An 18,036-nucleotide genomic window follows, 5' to 3' on the forward strand; every position below is an offset into this window, starting at 1 on the left:
TAATAGAAAACATTGAGTGATATAATATTGTTAAAAGTTATGGTATTATAACTTTATGCAATGTTACTCAACTTTATAATTTGTCACTTGAAGAATATTTTGACCAATCAACCATTTTGATTACATATTTTTGTGCTTTTAATACCTTTGCCTTGGATAAATACTCCCATTTTTACATTACATTTCATTGCAAACCAAAGAAAAATAAAGTTTACATAATTACATTACACTTGACAAATGGGTGTGGGTAGGTTGTCAGAAAAGGAAAAAGATAACTTAGAAAAGAGACAAACTCATTGGAGAAATATTGATCAAGTTCCAATGAGTTACATGGTTTTCAATATCGAATTGGTGATAATGAGTTGACCAAATCTGCAAAATGTATCTGGCTCGATCGGCACCACATGGCGAACCCGCTCCCATGGGGATAGCTCTGCCAATTCTAAAACGAGCTGTGTTCACACTTGGCATATACACCATCTAGATTCATGTTTAAATTGTCTAATATATGATAATGTAGCATATAAAAAATGCATATTATATTCACATGATTCACATTGTACCCCTAAATATTTGGTAGTGAGTCTTGTGACGTTACTCCTCAAGCTGTTTTGAAGGGCAAGAGAACTTGGTTACCATCATATTATCACTGGTCTACAATGGTAAGAGGAACCCAAATTGGCAGGCGAAGACAATGATAACAGACCTGCACAATTCACCCAACAGGGATGAGATTTACCACTATTTTGGTCCCTAGGGTTATCTTGTCAAATTTCTATGATTTGGCCTCAGCGGCTGCTAAGATGCCTCTCCATCATTGCTGGGTTTGTTCAGCATTTTTCTAATGATCTTCCAGCAGCCCTTTGCTTTTTTAGACTCTTCTTTTGTTTATTAATGTTAACATCAGTAAATAAAAATAATAATAATAAAAAATTGCGGTGAAAAAAACTTAAAAACAAGAAACAAATATAAAATTTTGCAAATTAACTGTCCAAATAATACATATATTATATATGAGCTTTCATATTACCGGTGCTAAAGCTGATTCCCTCAAGATCGCCAATATGATGTTAAATCAAAGTAAGGGAAACAACATTTTAACTCATATTAGTATCATACCATATACTACTATAATAAAATTTAGATCTTAAAAAAAAAATAGTAATCTCATTAGTATCTAATGTAGGACTTCACTACTTAACCAACAACACTACTCACATGTAAATATCACAAAAATACTTCCCCTTCACGTGTGAGCCTTTTATCAAGTCATTTGTGGCACCTTAGTTAGATTCTCCCTTGAATGAAAGCATTTTCTTTACAATCCAAGCGTCATGCATCACTATCATCAATAGTGTGCCCTTTACCAAGTCATGCATCACTATTAGCAACTAGCACCTAGTAGAATCTTTACTCAACCATCAACCATGTATCGGGTGATGTCCATGAGAGACTTCCTTGCACAACTTTCTTGTCACTAATTTTTAACAAATACTGTTTCTTTCTTTCTTTCTCTAACTCTTTGCATCATAGGAGGACGTGCAACTACTAAAAAGATATATAAGAGGTAAACACTTACAAATTCTCCATATCCTGGTCAAGAATTCTCCCTAGTATTTTCTTCTTCGACATAACCCAACCTCAAACAAGCCAAATATTTCAAAAAATATATAATAATTTATGTATTTTTTTAATGCTTTTTTGATAAATACAGTGCAATTAAATAAACTACAAAAAATCAACAATTTTCAAATGGACACACGATAGCACTTCTCAAATAAGATGCTATAGCTTTACTGATAAAATTAAAAACAATGTTTACATACATAAACATTTGATAAGCAATGCAAGGGGAAGTTTGTGACCCCTCAAGCTAATAGTTTGTCGATTATAAAACATAAAAAATGAAGGAAAAAAAAGTAGATAATTTTTACAATGAAGAATTGAAGATGGCCAGCGAGAGGGAATCACATTAATTTATTATTATTATTATTATTATTATTATTATTAAGAGAATTACAAAAGATCGATCCAAAGAGAACTAGGCTGTTTTAGCCTCAACTTAAACTTGGAATACTCCAAAGGGAAAATGTTCAAATTTATTTTGATAATTAAGAAGGTTGAAACTAAGCGTGCATTTGGATTGGAATTATAAATGAAAATTATTTCATTATTCAGCTTATTTTTGCTACTATTCATAGGTCTCACTGCACTTTTTGATATTATTCATGAGTCCCACTGTACTATTTTAACTAACTTTTACCTTTATATACAATACTCTTAATAATAATTTTTCAGTTTCAACAAAATAAACGGTATCTAAACACACCCTAATTGTCACCAATTGGTCTGCATATGAGATTTGGGTTGATCCATATTAAGGTCAACGTCCCACAAAGGACTTGAGCCATTTTGCAGACTTCTTGGGGATTCTGTTCAAGTTGTTAAGGTAATTTGTGTAAGCAAGCCCAAATCGAGCAGTGTAGCCTGACCCCATTTCCATACAGTCCAATAAAGCCCACATGAAGTATCCATTTACGTTTACCCCCCTCCTGCACTCAAACATTAACAAATAATCTTTATGATGACTTTGTTTCATGGGACAAACTTATTTTATGGTCCTATTTATGAATAATATTGCCATCATCGAAAGATAGTTGTTAGCACTGGGCACTTTGAACTTACTTCATGGCTTCTGAAATAGCAAAAAGATGACTAATAATATATTTAATTCGTGCATTATCTTTCAATGCTGTCTTTATTGGGATAGTATCGTTTCGTTTCTCTGGATATCCTGCTCCAAAGCATGTATAACTTAATTATATATCAAGATAATAAAAATAAAAATAAAATTGTGATGTTTTTTTTTTTTTTCTCTTGATTAATGTGGAAAAAAAAATTAAGGAACTATTTTAAGTTAATTACTAACCATTTTCAGTAACGTAGAACTTGGGATTGTTGTACTCTTGCTTCATATAAATCAATGCATCCCTTAACCCTTGTGGATAGATATACATTTGAGTGCTACCTGGTGTCTGGTTTAACAATGAAATAACATGTTCTTAGATGATGTCTTCAAGTCATTGAGTTTAATCAATGTGTAAACAATTTAAAATGAAACAATCTTACCCGATCACCAATGGGTTTCCCATTTCTATCAACTATGACAAATGCAACAAACAGGAAAGATGGATTAGATAATACTAGCTAACAAAATCATATCTATGCCAAATTCAATTACAAGCTAAATTAAGATGTTTTGCAAAGGAAACCACAAAGTTTACCTTTGAGCTCAGCATACTGGTATTGACTAAAGGTAGAATAGTTATCATCTTTATTAAATTGTTGGGAAAGCGCGTATCTAGATGTATAATAATTGACACCAATAAAATCAAAGGACCCTTTAACTAAATCCTTCTCTGCTTCTGTGAATTCTGGAAGTCCATCCCTTATCAAAGCCTTCATGATGAATGGGTAATCTCCAAACACTAAGGGTTCCATAAACCTTTACATATAATAGGGGGGAAAATTTTAGACATGATTTTTTTATCAAAAGGATTTGATTATATGTGTGTGTTTTATTGACTATGACAAATGTTCTAACCATCCAACCAAGAAGTCAAATGCTCTCTTGGCTGCATCTTTATCATGAAGTGTATCTCCATATGGCTCAAAACATTGTACCATTGGCGAAACACCGATTTCTCCCCCTTGAGTTGCCTATGAATAAAAATAAAAATAAAATAAAATAAAATAAAAACTTAAATTATATAAATAACGTTGTATAGAAACAAAATGGGTATCAGCTTATGATTGTCCTAGTGGAAATTAATTCTGCAAAACGAAAAAAGAAGAAGATTTATATAGATTTTACCTGGTATTTTTCTCTGTAGAGTTTTACAGCTGCGGCATGGGCTAATATAATGTTATGGGTAGCAAGGTATGGATCTGTTGCAGGTTTTGGATTTGGGTTCCTGGTTTCATAACCGTACGGCCCAAAGATTTGTGGCTCATTGATGGTAGTCCAGTACTTCACTCGGTCACCAAAATTGTGGTAACAAATATCAGCATAGGCTTTAAAATCATCCCTATTATTAATGGTAAGGTAGCATCCAAGTACACATACACTGATTAATAATTATCATCTTAGGAAATATTGATAGTTGAAATAAGAAGTTTGATCAACTGGATCATATGAACCTACACAATCTGCCTGCTCAAGAAGCCCTCGTATTTGTCTTGCAGTGCTTGAGGTAAGTCAAAGTGGAAGAGTGTCACAAATGGGGTTATCCCTGCATGGGGAATTAGAGTCTCATTTTTTGAGCAGTTGAAAAGTAAACTGGTGTGAAAATTTAGAAACAAAAACTGGTCCTTGCATATATGAAGCATAGGCAGCTACTAGGGTTGTAAAGTCAAAAATTGGTTCATACCATTTTTTATCAGTTCATTAATAAAACTGTTGTAGAAATTGATTCCCTCTTGGTTTACTCCACCAGCTACGGTCCCATCTGCATGGAAGTTGATTATATAAATAGAACATAAATTTTCGCTTTCTTTTCTTTTGAAATATTTGGTTGGTTTGAGGGTGGCATATTTCGAAGAAGAAAGTACCAGGGAGGATTCTTGACCAAGAAATGGAGAATCTGTACGTGTCTGCTCCCATATTTTTCAGCAGTTGCACGTCCTCCTGTGATGCCAACTGATTAGAGAAAGAAAGAAAAACGCACTATAAGCTACAAATTGGTGACTAGAAAATGACAATATTTTACACAAGCTTATTTTCTGAATTTAGGTTAGTGCAAAAACTTGATCTACTAATAAAGCTTTTATTATGGTTATAAAGTAGATTAAGAATCTGGGCGACACATTAGTGACATTTCCTAATTGGAACTTCATGATTCAATAATGAATGTGTTTAGTGTGACATGTTATTTAAAATTTTAAATAATGTGATGATAGATCTATTTTTAGATTTATAATATATCTAACTAGTCGCTAACCCGTGCGATGCACGGGAAAACTATTAGAAAATAATAAAGCATGCATATATTAAAAGACAATTTAAGTTCATGTGTGCTTGCAAGAGATACATACCTAAATAGTTCTTACGGTAGAAATAAAAGCCTTATCTTTGAGATAAAGAACTAATGTAAACAAACTAACATTACATAAAACAAATTATAAAAAAAAAAATAAAAAAAAAAAAAAAAAAAAAAAACATAAAACTAATGTCACGGGAAATTCAGCCACATAGTAGTAATATATAAATCTCTTAAAACCTAAACCTAAACGTAAGGACTAAATATTTATACGCCTTCTCTTGCTTTCCTGATGTATTTGGTTAAAAACATAAAACTGATGTCCCGGGAAATTCAGCCACATAGTAGTAATATATAAATCTCTTAAGACCTAAACCTAAACGTAAGGACTAAATATATAAACAAACTAACCTTACAAAAGCTGAACTTTATAAGCTAAAATCTATACCGTGAGTTGTAGATCTTGAATGCTATACCGTGCGTTTAAGACTTCCTACATCTGGAGAGAGAGAGAGTTTGCAGAAACCAAAGAAAATCTCTCTATAGCTTAAGAAACACAATATACTAAAATTGAAGAGATAAAATTTTCAGGGGACAAAATATTATAGATAATTTAAAAGAATTTTGGTTTAATTCTTGAACACCGCAACTCCATAAAATTCATACTAATAATAATATTTTATGATAGCGCAGTTAGAATTTTGGTTTAATTCTTGAACACTGAATTGGAAATTGATTATATGAGTATTCAATGGTGAACAAAGTACTATGTATTAATTAATTAATATATAAACAAAACTAACCTTACAAAAGCTGAACTTTATAAGCTAAAATCTATACCGTGCGTTGTAGATCTTGAATGCTTTAGGGCTTCCTACGTCTGGAGAGAAAGAGTTTGCAGAAACCGTGGCTTTATATTTCTTAACTTGAGAGAGGGGTAAGGTTGCTAGGGTTTTGTAGATCTTGAATGCTTTAGGGCTTCCTACGTCTGGAGAAAGAGAGAGTTTGCAGAAACCGTGACTTTATATTTCTTAACTTGAGAGAGGGGTAAGGTTGCTAGGGTTTTAAGGAGTTATAATTTTTATTTATTTTTTATTTTTTAAATATTGTGCTTTTTTAAATATTGTGCTAACGTGGAAAATTGTGATGCCAGCAAAGGTTTCGGTTTTATATATATATATAAATATTGTGTTTTTTTAAATATTGTGCTAACGTGGAAAATTGTAGTGCCAGCAAAGGTTTCGGTTTTATATATATATATATAGATTTGATTCATAAAGTAGATCCATTCTAAATAAGTATGATCATTTTTCATTCTAATAATAAACAACAAATATTTTCTTTTGGTCGAACTTAGGAAATGAGATGTGATGACTGATGAGCATGAAATCTAAAAAAGGTCAAAATTTTGAAATACATGGGTAGTGCTTAAGTGCTTTAATTATATTCTATCTTTAGTTTTCTTGCTTTGATCATTTGTAGAGTAGAGTTGTTTTTATAATTTATTGATAACTATGTAACAATATTCATATATACTTTATAATGATTGTATGAATCAACTGCAATGTCCTTATCTCCAACTCCATCTTGGATAAAACGGTCCCAGGTGCTTGGTCCTCTCCCTCCTTCATCACCAGCTCCTTCTGTCTGCACCATGTCATTACATGTCAACTACTTATACAACACAAGTATTATATATATATATATATATATATATATATCCTAATTTATAGAATTAACTGGTTTTAAAGCCAAGTTGTTAATTAGATCTATTATGAATATTGCTTGGTTAAACCAACAAACATCAATATCATGCACAACGGAATAGTAAATAACACAAGATATGATGACTTAGGAAAACCAATTAAACAAACTAGTTTTACAATAAAATAAAATATAAAAAAACCTAGGGAGAAACCTTGCCAAAAAGCAATCCATTATAGTAAAGAAAAGTTTAAGATTTAATACAAAACCTTTGTCCCAAGGCTCTACAATCTCGATAGATGAATTTATAATAGAAACCTTCTATCGCATCGTATTGCATCAAAACCTCTAAATTCTTCAATATATGAATATTCCATGAATGACACACTCACAATCACAATTGGAACCTCCGACCGACTCCAAAAACTTCTTGAAGGTTTTTTTCACAGCAGTAAGTCTTTGGTGGTTGTTATGGCTTCAGCTTCATCACCAAACGAACTTCAAATTTATTTTGAATCTCTTCAGTATGGTGAAATTGAGAGAACTTGGTTGCAAAAACCCTAGTTGCACATACGGAGTGTTTCTTTCTCTAAAAAAAAAAAAAAAAAACTTTTAATATATGGACTTATAACGTACTTTAATTACCGGTTCAAATGGATCTCGAATCCGACTTCAAACAGACAAGTTATTGTCTTTTTTTGTGTTGTTGATTTTTGCTGAAACTCAAATCTTGATAGATTGAGAGGTATCAAGACAACTATTGAGAAGTATCAAGCCAACTATCAAGGAGGCAGAAGGTGACCTAGAAGGGCTAGATAGATCGAGTTGTATCGAGGAGGTATCGAGAGGTATTGAGCTAGCTATCATGGTTCATGCTGCAATTCACTTTGCTTGAGCTTTTCTTTAGCAAACTTTGTGTCTTCAACTTAATTAATCTTCAATTACAACTTTAAAACATATTAAAGCTCAATAGAAGGACATAATTTGACATTGTTTGATAATACCAAAACACATGAACCTTAGAATCTCCCTCTTTGTGAATCCATGACAAAACCCCAATTACAAAAATAACCCAATTACAAGGAATGAATCCATATTCAACTAAACTATCCTAATCTAACAACCTATCCCCAGAAATCATAGCATGAACTAAGATTGACTGTTTTGATTGGCTTCGTATTTGTCTTTTCTTAAAACACTTAACAAACACATTATGCGCACAATGTGGAAAACAATGACAGATAATACAGAAGTAAAGCTCAAGAATATGTATACCAATAAAAAATTGGCACAAAGCCCCAAAGTACATAATGCTCCCCCTAAGTAAATAAAACACATCTTCCCCTTACAAAAACATGTATTGCTCCCCTCAACATGTAGACACTCCAAATACCAATTTTCTCCCCCTTCTTGTCATGATTGACAGAAAGCTACAAAGTTTTACCAAGGTAACATAAAAGGGATCGAATGGGCACAAAGAATCCATAAACAAACATGGATAGAATGAAAACATGGATGCTATGGATACTAAGGGGACAACATATTGAAAATAAGAATGACACACTCATGGAATGCTAACAAATAAAACTCCCACTATAAAGAGCAAGGGTTGTAAGAACAACTTTTTCCCATTTAAAATATATAATAGAACAACTGTTAGAGAAAAAAAAAATTGAGAAGAAAAATGAATCACAAAAAAAATGAGATAGCACATAGAATACTAATATTCCCTCTTTCATTTTATGCAAATCTTGACACTATGTGACCCATGAACAAAGGTATGCAGACACTTCTAAGCATGATCACTTAAGACTATACCGTATAGTTCTTAATGAAATAAAAATTCACGCATGCAAGGGGTTTTCATGTGGTCAAGTGTCTTGTAAACTCATATCAACCTCAAAAGTAGAGAAAAATTTATGAAAATAAACATTGTAAAAATTTCCAAGGATTTCAAATTAATCAAATAGTATTAACCTAGGAAAACCAATAACACAAACTTGTTTCACAACAAAAATCTGGGGAGAACCTTCCCAAAAAGCAATCTGCTAGTAAAGATAAGTTTAATATTTAGTACAAAACCTTTATCCCTAAACTTTATAACCCCAATAGATGAACTTACAATAGAAACCTTCTACTGCATCAAAACCTTTAACTCTTCAATATATTAACTCTTAACGAATGACGCACCTAACAGTCACAATTATATTAACTCTTAATAGATGACGCGCCCAACAGCCACAATCGGAACCTTTGACTGACTTTAAGAATTTCTTGAGGGTTTTCTTCATAGCACCAACTCTATGGTGGTTGCTATACCTTCAGCTTCTTCACCAAACAAACTTCAGATTTATTTTGAAACTTCGGTATGGTGAAATTGAGAGAACTCGGTTACAAAAACCTAGCCATAAAAACAGAGTGTTTCTCTCTCTCTAAAAAGCCTTCTAATAGATGACTTATAACATCCTTTAAAGAACAATTCAAATAAATCTCGAATCGAGTTTCAAACAAACAAGTTATGGACTTTTTCGCGTTGCTAACTTTTGCTAAAACATGAATCTTTATAGATTGATGAGGTATCAAGACAGCTATCGAGAGGTATCATGCTAGCTATCAAAGAGGCAAAAGCTGACCTACAAGGGCTCGATAGATCAAAAGGTATCGAAGAGGTGTTAAGATAGTTATCGAGAGATATTGTGCCAACTATTGAGGTACATGCTGAAAATAGAATTTTTTTTTTTTTTTTTAAGCTTTTCCTAAGCAGACCTTGTGTCTTTAATTTGAAATTCAATTACAACTTTAATAGATTCTCCCAAAAAAAAAAAATTATAACCTTTATAAAACACATCAAAACTTAATAAAAGAATATAGGGTAAAATACAAAATATACTCTGAAATTTGGTGGTATTTTGATTTTACATTTTGAAATTTCAGAATTTTAATTTTGCACCCTAAAATTTTATACCGTTTATCAACAGTCCCTTCACTATTTTTTTGGCTGATGTGTGACACATCAACTTACCACATATGCCAATTGATCCAATAATATGACATGTGTATAACACTATTTCAAGTAATTAAGTAACATAAAAATAAAAATAAATAAAACTTTGAAAATATTAAAACAATTCTGTTGTTATTATTATTATTTTTTTTTTTAGAGGAATTAGTTAGTTAAGTTAGCATTGAAATTCGAGTGTACTAACAGGTTTAAGATCACAGATAGTAAATTCTGCTGTTATTATTATTATCATCCATTTTAGCATTTTTCGGATGAACAGTAGAAACCCAAATGTTGGAAGTCAAAAATATCAGATCAAGAATTAGACAAAACCTAAACAACATCAACAACCAAAGTTACAAAAGCCCATAATTTCTCAAACCAATCACAAAGAGCAACATTGATAAATCCCAAAAAACCGAGTATCTCACCCAAAAACTTAACCTTTCAAGCCCAGAAAACCTCTTTATCAACTCACAGCCTCTCACCTAGATCCATACCAACAAAATCTCTCAAATCTCTCAGACAAAGTCACTCTGTGCTCCTTAAGCTACTCGGCTGCAGTCATTAGAGAAACAACACAATGAAACTTTGATGGAGAATAGCGTGGAGTTTTTGAGCTGTGATGGTAGTTTGGAAGACGATGAGTCACTGGAGAATCAAAATCTAGAATGGGCTTAAGGGAAAGCAGGGGAGGATAGAGTACTCTTCATCGTTTCAGAGGAGCATGGTGGATTTTTGTTGGGATTTACGATGGGTTCAACGGTGCACAAAGAGCTCAGGGGTTTGTTGTGGGATTATGGGTTTGAATCAGCTACACCTATCAATAGTTCAATACTAGTACTGGATTTGATGGGTTTGTTCTATGAGTTTGCTTTGATGGGTTGGTGGGTTTGAAGGATTTTTGGGTTTGATGGTGTTTACTGTGTAAGGTTGAATTTATTCAACCATCTAATTGGCTTTATTCCGTGCCAAATTTGCTTATAATTCAGCATTTAGTAACCCTGTATTTAGGTGGGTTTGTTGTAAGGGTAGTGAGTGAGATAGAGTGAAGATTGCTCAAGAGTGTGCAAGAAAACAGAGTGTCGCGGCTGGGACTCGCGGGTGGACTCGCGGCTGCAAGCCGCCAGAAGCTGCACACGTGCCAAGCATGCTGGAAGATGAACAGTCATGCTAGCTGGAGCACTACAGGACAAAACAGGACAACTGGCCATACGGTTAACTCGCGACTGGATCTCGCGACTTAGTCAAGCCGCGAGGTCAAGCCGCGAGCCACCCCTGTTTTGGAAAAACCTGACGTTTCACATTCCTCTTCACTCCAGTATAAATACCCCTTTAACCCACGATTGAAAGAGAGCTTCCAGAGAGAATTTTGAGAGAGAAACCCTAAAGAAAAACAAGATTGTTTCACACACAATCCCTACCTTAGAGTCTCATCAAAATCCCTCACTCTCTTCCTCTCCATTGTCAAAACCTTGAGAGGCATTATACCAAACCTGGTTCTCACCATTATCATCTCTGTGAGACAGTCGTTTGGAGTTCTGGGAAGCAGTTAGGAAGGAGCCAATATTCATTGGTTGATGCTACGGTGTAGTAGCGGAATCCGGGAAGCTAGAAAAGAAAAAGGTTCGGCGCAACCTCGTTGGAGCAAGAAGCTTGGAGGGCTTAGGTGCACTGGGTAGATTAGGCTTGGAGGGTCTATTGCTGTCCTTGTATCCCAACTGTATTTTCTAGTGGATTGATTACCGCTTGGAGGGCGGCGGAGAGGTTTTTCGCCGAGGTCTTCGGTTTCCTCTTCGATAACACATCGGGTGTTATCTTTGTGTTTGCATCTTCCTTCCTCTCTATCTTTGCCTTTATTTTATCTGCTGTGATTTTATTTTGTTATGGCTTAGATAGTTGTTTAACCTATTTCACATTATAGCATATGTTAAGTTTCCGCACACTTGTTGTTTGACATATTGCTTGTGTTGGTTAAGTTAATTTTTGGGGGTCTAAACGTTCAAAAGTGTTTTTGTACACGTTTTTGAACTTTCATACTGTTTACGGAGTTAACAGTTCCAATTGCATTGCTTTGATAATTCGGTTTTTTGGGTTCGATTTTTTTTTTTTTTTTTTTTTTTTGGGGAAAATCGATATGTTGCTAGTTCGAAATTTTAAATTTTTTGGGTCTAATTAATGATTTAATTCTTTGCATGAGATTTCAAATCTACTTTTGTTTCCAATTCATTGGAACACAATTTTGCTGGATTGATAATGGAATTTTTTTCACAACTTTTGTTGCTAGTTTTTTCTAATTCTTGATCTGATATTTTTGATATTTTTGTGTTCTACCAGTTGGGTTTTGAATGTTCAAATGTTGATCCGAAAAATGATAAAAGGGAAACAATTTTTAGCATGTTTTGACCATACCAAACATGAGCTTACATATGTGTGTATTTAAGAGCGAGACAGAGACCGTCACATAAAAAAAAAAAAAAAAAAAAAAAAAAAAAAAAAAAAAAAAAGAAAGAAAGAAAGAGAGATAGAGACCTGAAGAGCAGAAGTGGCGCAACCAAACTTGAAATCAGCAGGGAAGTCCTTTCTTTGTACTTTCTTGGGTTTAGGATTTACAGTAGGTTGGACTACTTGGACTCCGTTGAGAACTCCATCAAGAATTGTAGTTGCTGGAACATGTCCTTCCCAACTTCTAACGGTAGTTTCTGATGTCTTTAAAGAACCCACATCAGCCATAGATCGCCTCGTTGGCATTGCAAGGTAAAGTGCGATATAAAGAAACAGATAGAGAGAGAGATCAAGGAGAGCAATGTTAAGTGCCATATTGAGATAAATATAGAGAAAGATGGGACTTTGAAGGGTGGTTAGGAAAATTTGTTTGGCGTCATTAGCTTTGTCTCATGTGTGTGTGTGTATATATATATATATATATATATATATATTTAGGGTATGTGTTACGAAATGCAACGGTTGTGAGAAAAATATGATAACTGAGTGTTGAACCTAGGATAGTATGGATAAGTTGTGGAGATCCAACTCCTCTATCAGTTCCAGGACTAGTTGTCCTCCTGATATTGTAAATGAAGAAGATCACACTATTGATGATAATGAGTTGATCCCTGATTTTCGTAAATGGACTATTCCTAAAGTTGATACTAAAACTATTTATAAAACTAGTTTTGTTGAAAGTGCTTTTCATTCTGCTTACAAAACTAGAACTGTTGAACAAATTTTCTCTATTTCGAGAATTCATGAAAAATGCTGTTTGTTTACTAAAAAGAATATTAATGACTTCCTTGCTGCTAAAAAATTTAGTTATTTGCATATTGGTGTGGTTCAAGTTGCTATTAAACCACTCACCCGAAAGGGTATTAATGCTTCTGTTCTCATATGTTTAAGAGATGCTAGATTTAAGATTTTTAAAGATAGCATTCTTGGTATGATCACTGCTTCTATGTATGATGGTCCTGTTTATTTTAACTGTTATTCTGATCTTACTCTTGCTTTGGATGATCCTAATATTGTTAAAGCTTTGACATTGAATATTGCTTCATCTGGTTATCACATGGAAGAGGGTAGTAAGCCTTTTGCTTTGATCTACCGCATTTGCTTTGATCTACCGCATTTATTATAAACTAATGGGTACTCAAATGAATCCTTGTGCTATGATTCCTAGAGAACCTTCAGGTAAAACCATGTTAATTCAATGTTCAACTCTTGATGCTAAAATCCAAGTTCCAAAAATGATTCAATGGCAAGATGTTAAACTTCCTAATGATTGGTTGTTAGAACAAGAAACCCCTCCTGCTAAACCCATTTTTGATGAGCTTGATCTCACCCATATTCAACAATATCTTGATGGTACTGTTAAAATAAGTTTTCAAAACAATCCACCTTTGAGGATCAACGAAGGAAGACATTCCTTTGCTGGATCTGAAAGTATTTCAAAAAGAGATCGAGAGATCAATGAATTTTTGAAAAAGAATTTGGAAACATCCTCTGATTTAAAGCTAAAAGGTATTTCAAGTGATAAATCTCAAATTAGCTCTGTTTACTATTCTACTAAACCTGAAACTTCCACTCCATTTAGTAAAACTGCTAATGAAGATGAGGAAGACACTGTTTCTATTACTCCATCTGATTTTGATTCTCCTATTGAAAATCCTCCTGTTTACCAAAATCAATTAAGAGTTTTGACTGTTTTAAATGATGATTTTGAAATTGATTGGGATTCTTTGTACAATGAGTTTATGCTTGCAACAAACAAAACCAAGAGAAAATATTTTCAAAATAATTTTGCTCAGTCTGATAAAGACCGTGTTAAAAGAAAATGGTTGGAAATGATGAATCAATTGAAAAAACATATTTTGTTTTTTGATTTTCTTGAAAACCATTATGTTCCAAACAATGAGGTTTCAAAACAACATTTATATGTGATAAAGAAATCAAATTTTGTTAAGATTGATAAAACCATTATTAGGTCTAGTCATCCTCCTCTTGATTCAATTTTGATAACTACTAAGAAAGATGAAGTGACAAAAGAGGAAGTGAAGGCCTCTCCTTTCAAAATTGCTGATGATCAAACTCCTATTGTTAGCCTTATTGAACAAAACAATTTTACTAATCAATCTTTGCATATTATTGGTCAACAGCTTGACCGTATTGAAGAAAAATTTGTTGAAAAATCTGTTTCTGTTTCTGAAAAATCTGTTCCTGTTAAAACTGAGAAACCTTTGATTGATTTACCCAGTCAAAGAGAAAAAGTTATGTTTAAAACTTCTCAGTCCAAGACTCTTGAAATTGTTGACAAAATGCTTTCTAATTTAAAGGTTAAAACTGAGGGTACTTCTACAAATACTCCAACTGCTCGAACTATTTCCAAAAAAGAAATTGTTTCTGAAGAAAATACAGATTCTGATACTGTTTCTTCTGTTTCTGCAAAAAGAATCTTTGATGATGATTTCCCAGAAATTAAAAGATTTGTTGGAAACCCTAAACCCATGTCTTTTACTAAAAACTGGTATTCAAAACCTACTCCTCCTGATATGCAGTTTGAAGAGAGATCTTTTTAAACACAGTTTTCTGTTTCTGCTAATAAGCTTTATGAATGGAATATTGATGGTTTGTCTGAACAAGAAATCATTAATAAAATGAGTCACATGTCTATGGTTGGTATTGCTTATCAAAATAACCATGATCTTGATCAACCTGAAATTGTTAACTTGCTTCTTACTAGTTTTTCTGGTACTCTTCGTGGATGGTGGGATTCATACATCACTGAAGAATCCAAAGAGTCTATTAAACATGCTGTTAAAAAGAATGATAAAGGTTTGCCTATTTTTTATGAAAGTATTGGTCGTGGTATTCCTGATGGAGTTAATACCTTGATTTATACTATTCTCAAACATTTTGTTGGTACTCCATCCAATATTTCATCACTTGTTTCTGATTATTTGAATAATTTGAGTTGTCCAACTATGTCCGATTACAGATGGTATCAAGATGTTTTTACTTCCAGAGTGATGCTCCGGAAAGATTGCCATAAGCCTTATTGGAAAGAAAAGTTTATTGACGATCTGCCTCCTATCTTTGCTCATAAGGTAAAACAAGAATTAATGGGTAAAAATGATTCTATTGATTATGATAATTTAACCTATGGTGATATTTTCAGTACTATTAAAAAACTTGGTATCAATATGTGTAATGATGAAAAATTGTTAAAACATCAATTAAAAAATAAAAAGAAAGCTAAATATGAAATGGGAAATTTCTGTGAACAATATGGTTTGCCTCCTATTGCTCCTTCTAGGCAAAAGGGTAAAAAGAATGATAAAAGCCATAAAAAATATAAAAAATACAGAAATAACTTTGTTAAACCTAATGATTTCTATGGTAAGAAGAAAAAACATGTTAAACAGAGATCAAGTAAAGGTAAATGCTTTAACTGTGGTAAACCTGGACACTTTAGTAAAGACTGTAAAGAAAAACCTGGTAAGTTGAAAAACAAGTTCAACATGTTAAACATTGATGATAATGTGCAAGAAGAATTATTCAGAATCCTTGAATCAAACACCTCATCTGATTCTTTGGAAGATGATTTTTCTTCTTCATCTGATTCTTGCTATCAATCTGCTGATGATTCTTCTGATTCTCCTAATATTAAAATTGGTTGTAAAGATTCCTATTGCAATGTTATTAATGCTCTCACCAAGAGTGAAGAAGATGAAAAATTAATAATTCAGCTAATAAATCAAATTCAAAACCCTGAACTCCAGAAAGAATATTTGGATAGGTTTAAGAAAAACTTGATAGGAGATGAAATTGGTAAAAAACCAAAATCAACCATAAGTTTTGAAGAAACTTTGGAAAGATTTAATAAAAAGAAATCTAAAGAACTAACTGTTAATGATCTCCAAAATGAAATTCATATTGTTAAACAAGAGATAAATGAATTAAAACATGAATTTAAAAACATGAAAAGTGATAACCATAACCTCAAACAAGAATTGACAATGCTAAAACTTGATAAAGATCTTAATAAATCCAGTCACGAACAAAATGAGCATAGTGATGGAGATGATTCCAGTCAACAAGCTCTTCTTTCTGATAAAGGTACTCCTGATACTTTCACTGATCCCCAACTTGCTTTTGTTAATAAATTATTTCCTCCAAAATGATTTACAAAAGTTAAAATTGTTGTTTCTCCTGATTATCATTTCACTGTTATTGCTATGATTGATTCTAGTGCAGATATGAACTGTATCCAAGAAGGATTAATTCCCTCAAAATATTTTGAGAAATCTACTGAAAGATTGGTTTCTGCTAATGGTTCTCAAATGAAAATTAAGTATGAATTGAATAATGCTCAGGTGTGCCATGATAATGTTTGTTTCAAGATTCCTTCTGTTCTTGTCAAAAATATGACTGATAAAGTGATTCTTGGTTTGCCATTTATTAATGCTTTGTATCCCTTTCTTGTTGAACATGATGGAATTACTACTGATCCATTTGGACAGAAAGTAAAATTCAAATTTGCTTCAAAGTTTGAAATTGATATTGATAATCTGTCTTATAAGAAAGACTCTCCCATGAATGAACTTGTTCAAGAACTAATGATGAATTCTTACCAATATTTCTCTGATGATTTTAAAGGTAATTTTCACAATACCAAAATGTTAAATACTATCCATTATCCTAACATTATCAATGATTCTTTGCAGGAATCGGACAATGATGCGTGGATAAATACCACTAATAAGTGGGATAATAATAATATTCACATCTATACCACTAGTAAGTGGATTATTATGGAAAAGAAAAACAAGGGAAAAACTCTCGCACAGAACTATTCTCAAACCAAAGGGTTCCCAGCGAGACGACCTTTTAAAATGCATGAAGGCGCATCTTCTGGTGTAAAACCCAGTGGATCAACATCCCTTCAAGGAGATGTCCCGGCAGAGGTGACATACTCCAATGGTGATATATTAATTGCTTTACAGGAAGTTTTGTCAAAAAATCTACAATTCCACAATGGAACCTATTCAGAATTACCAAATTCTATTAAAATCATTATTGATAACCTTCAGTTTGCTTTTACCAAAAACCACAGTAATGTTTTTCACAAAACCCTTAGAGCCCTTGAAATCCACCTTGTTAACCTTACTGCTCAAAACGAGATTTATATGAGCCATTATGGTAACCTTATTCCAGAAAATGACCTTGCTTCAAATATTGACTTTGTTCCAGAAAATAACCCTGTTTCAAAAAATGAGGCTCTTGTGAGCCGTCTTAAAGCCTACACTAGTCAACTCTTTGGCAAAGAGGAAATCCATTCGATGGATAAAAAGACTATAATGGGCACTGATTATGCTAGATTGAGTCTTAAGACCTAATCCATGTTAAGAAGTGCTGTTGCCAACTTGCCTTCAGATTTACAATCTCGTATTCTGGATAGCAAGGCTATGTTTAGGTCTTTTGACCTATGGTCCAAGTATTTCAGAAAACTTGTTACTGCCACTATTCCTGACCCTAATGAAATAGACGAAGGTGATAATGTCTTTATTCAGCTTGAATGGGAAGATCACTTTGGGAGCAATCTCAGAGTATATGAAAAGAAACATCCGTTTCCTGGTCTCCTTATTAATTTTGATGATGGTTCATATTTCACTGATGAAGATTCAGATGATAGTGATGATGATGATCCTAATTCTAGCTGGCTTTCCCAAATGTTTGAATATGGCTTTGTTAGGTTCGTAAAGTTAACAAGTCATAAACAGGCCAGCCAACTTCCACAGA

General features: G+C 33.1%; 1 protein-coding gene across 3 annotated transcripts; it reads right to left on the bottom strand.

Moving 5' to 3' along the window:
- Positions 1-2,241: 2,241 nt before the first annotated feature.
- LOC126714667 (beta-glucosidase 13-like) lies at positions 2,242-12,634 on the bottom strand. 3 transcript variants are annotated; one of them, XM_050414919.1, is made up of 12 exons: positions 12,277-12,634; positions 6,576-6,686; positions 4,612-4,687; positions 4,431-4,508; positions 4,205-4,292; positions 3,875-4,088; positions 3,605-3,720; positions 3,285-3,505; positions 3,130-3,161; positions 2,930-3,035; positions 2,686-2,794; positions 2,242-2,552 (listed from the first exon to the last, which is right to left on the bottom strand). In XM_050414919.1, the coding sequence occupies exons 1-12, from the start codon at positions 12,562-12,564 to the stop codon at positions 2,384-2,386; spliced, it is 1,608 nt and encodes a 535-aa protein (XP_050270876.1). In that variant the 5' UTR covers positions 12,565-12,634; the 3' UTR covers positions 2,242-2,383. The 3 variants fall into 3 exon arrangements, with proteins under 3 accessions (XP_050270876.1, XP_050270875.1, XP_050270877.1); XM_050414918.1 differs by having other exon boundaries at positions 4,612-4,699; XM_050414920.1 differs by lacking the exon at positions 2,686-2,794 and having other exon boundaries at positions 4,612-4,699.
- Positions 12,635-18,036: the final 5,402 nt, after the last annotated feature.

This window comes from Quercus robur, chromosome 2 (genome assembly GCF_932294415.1).
Source record: "Quercus robur chromosome 2, dhQueRobu3.1, whole genome shotgun sequence".
Lineage (NCBI taxonomy): Eukaryota > Viridiplantae > Streptophyta > Magnoliopsida > Fagales > Fagaceae > Quercus > Quercus robur.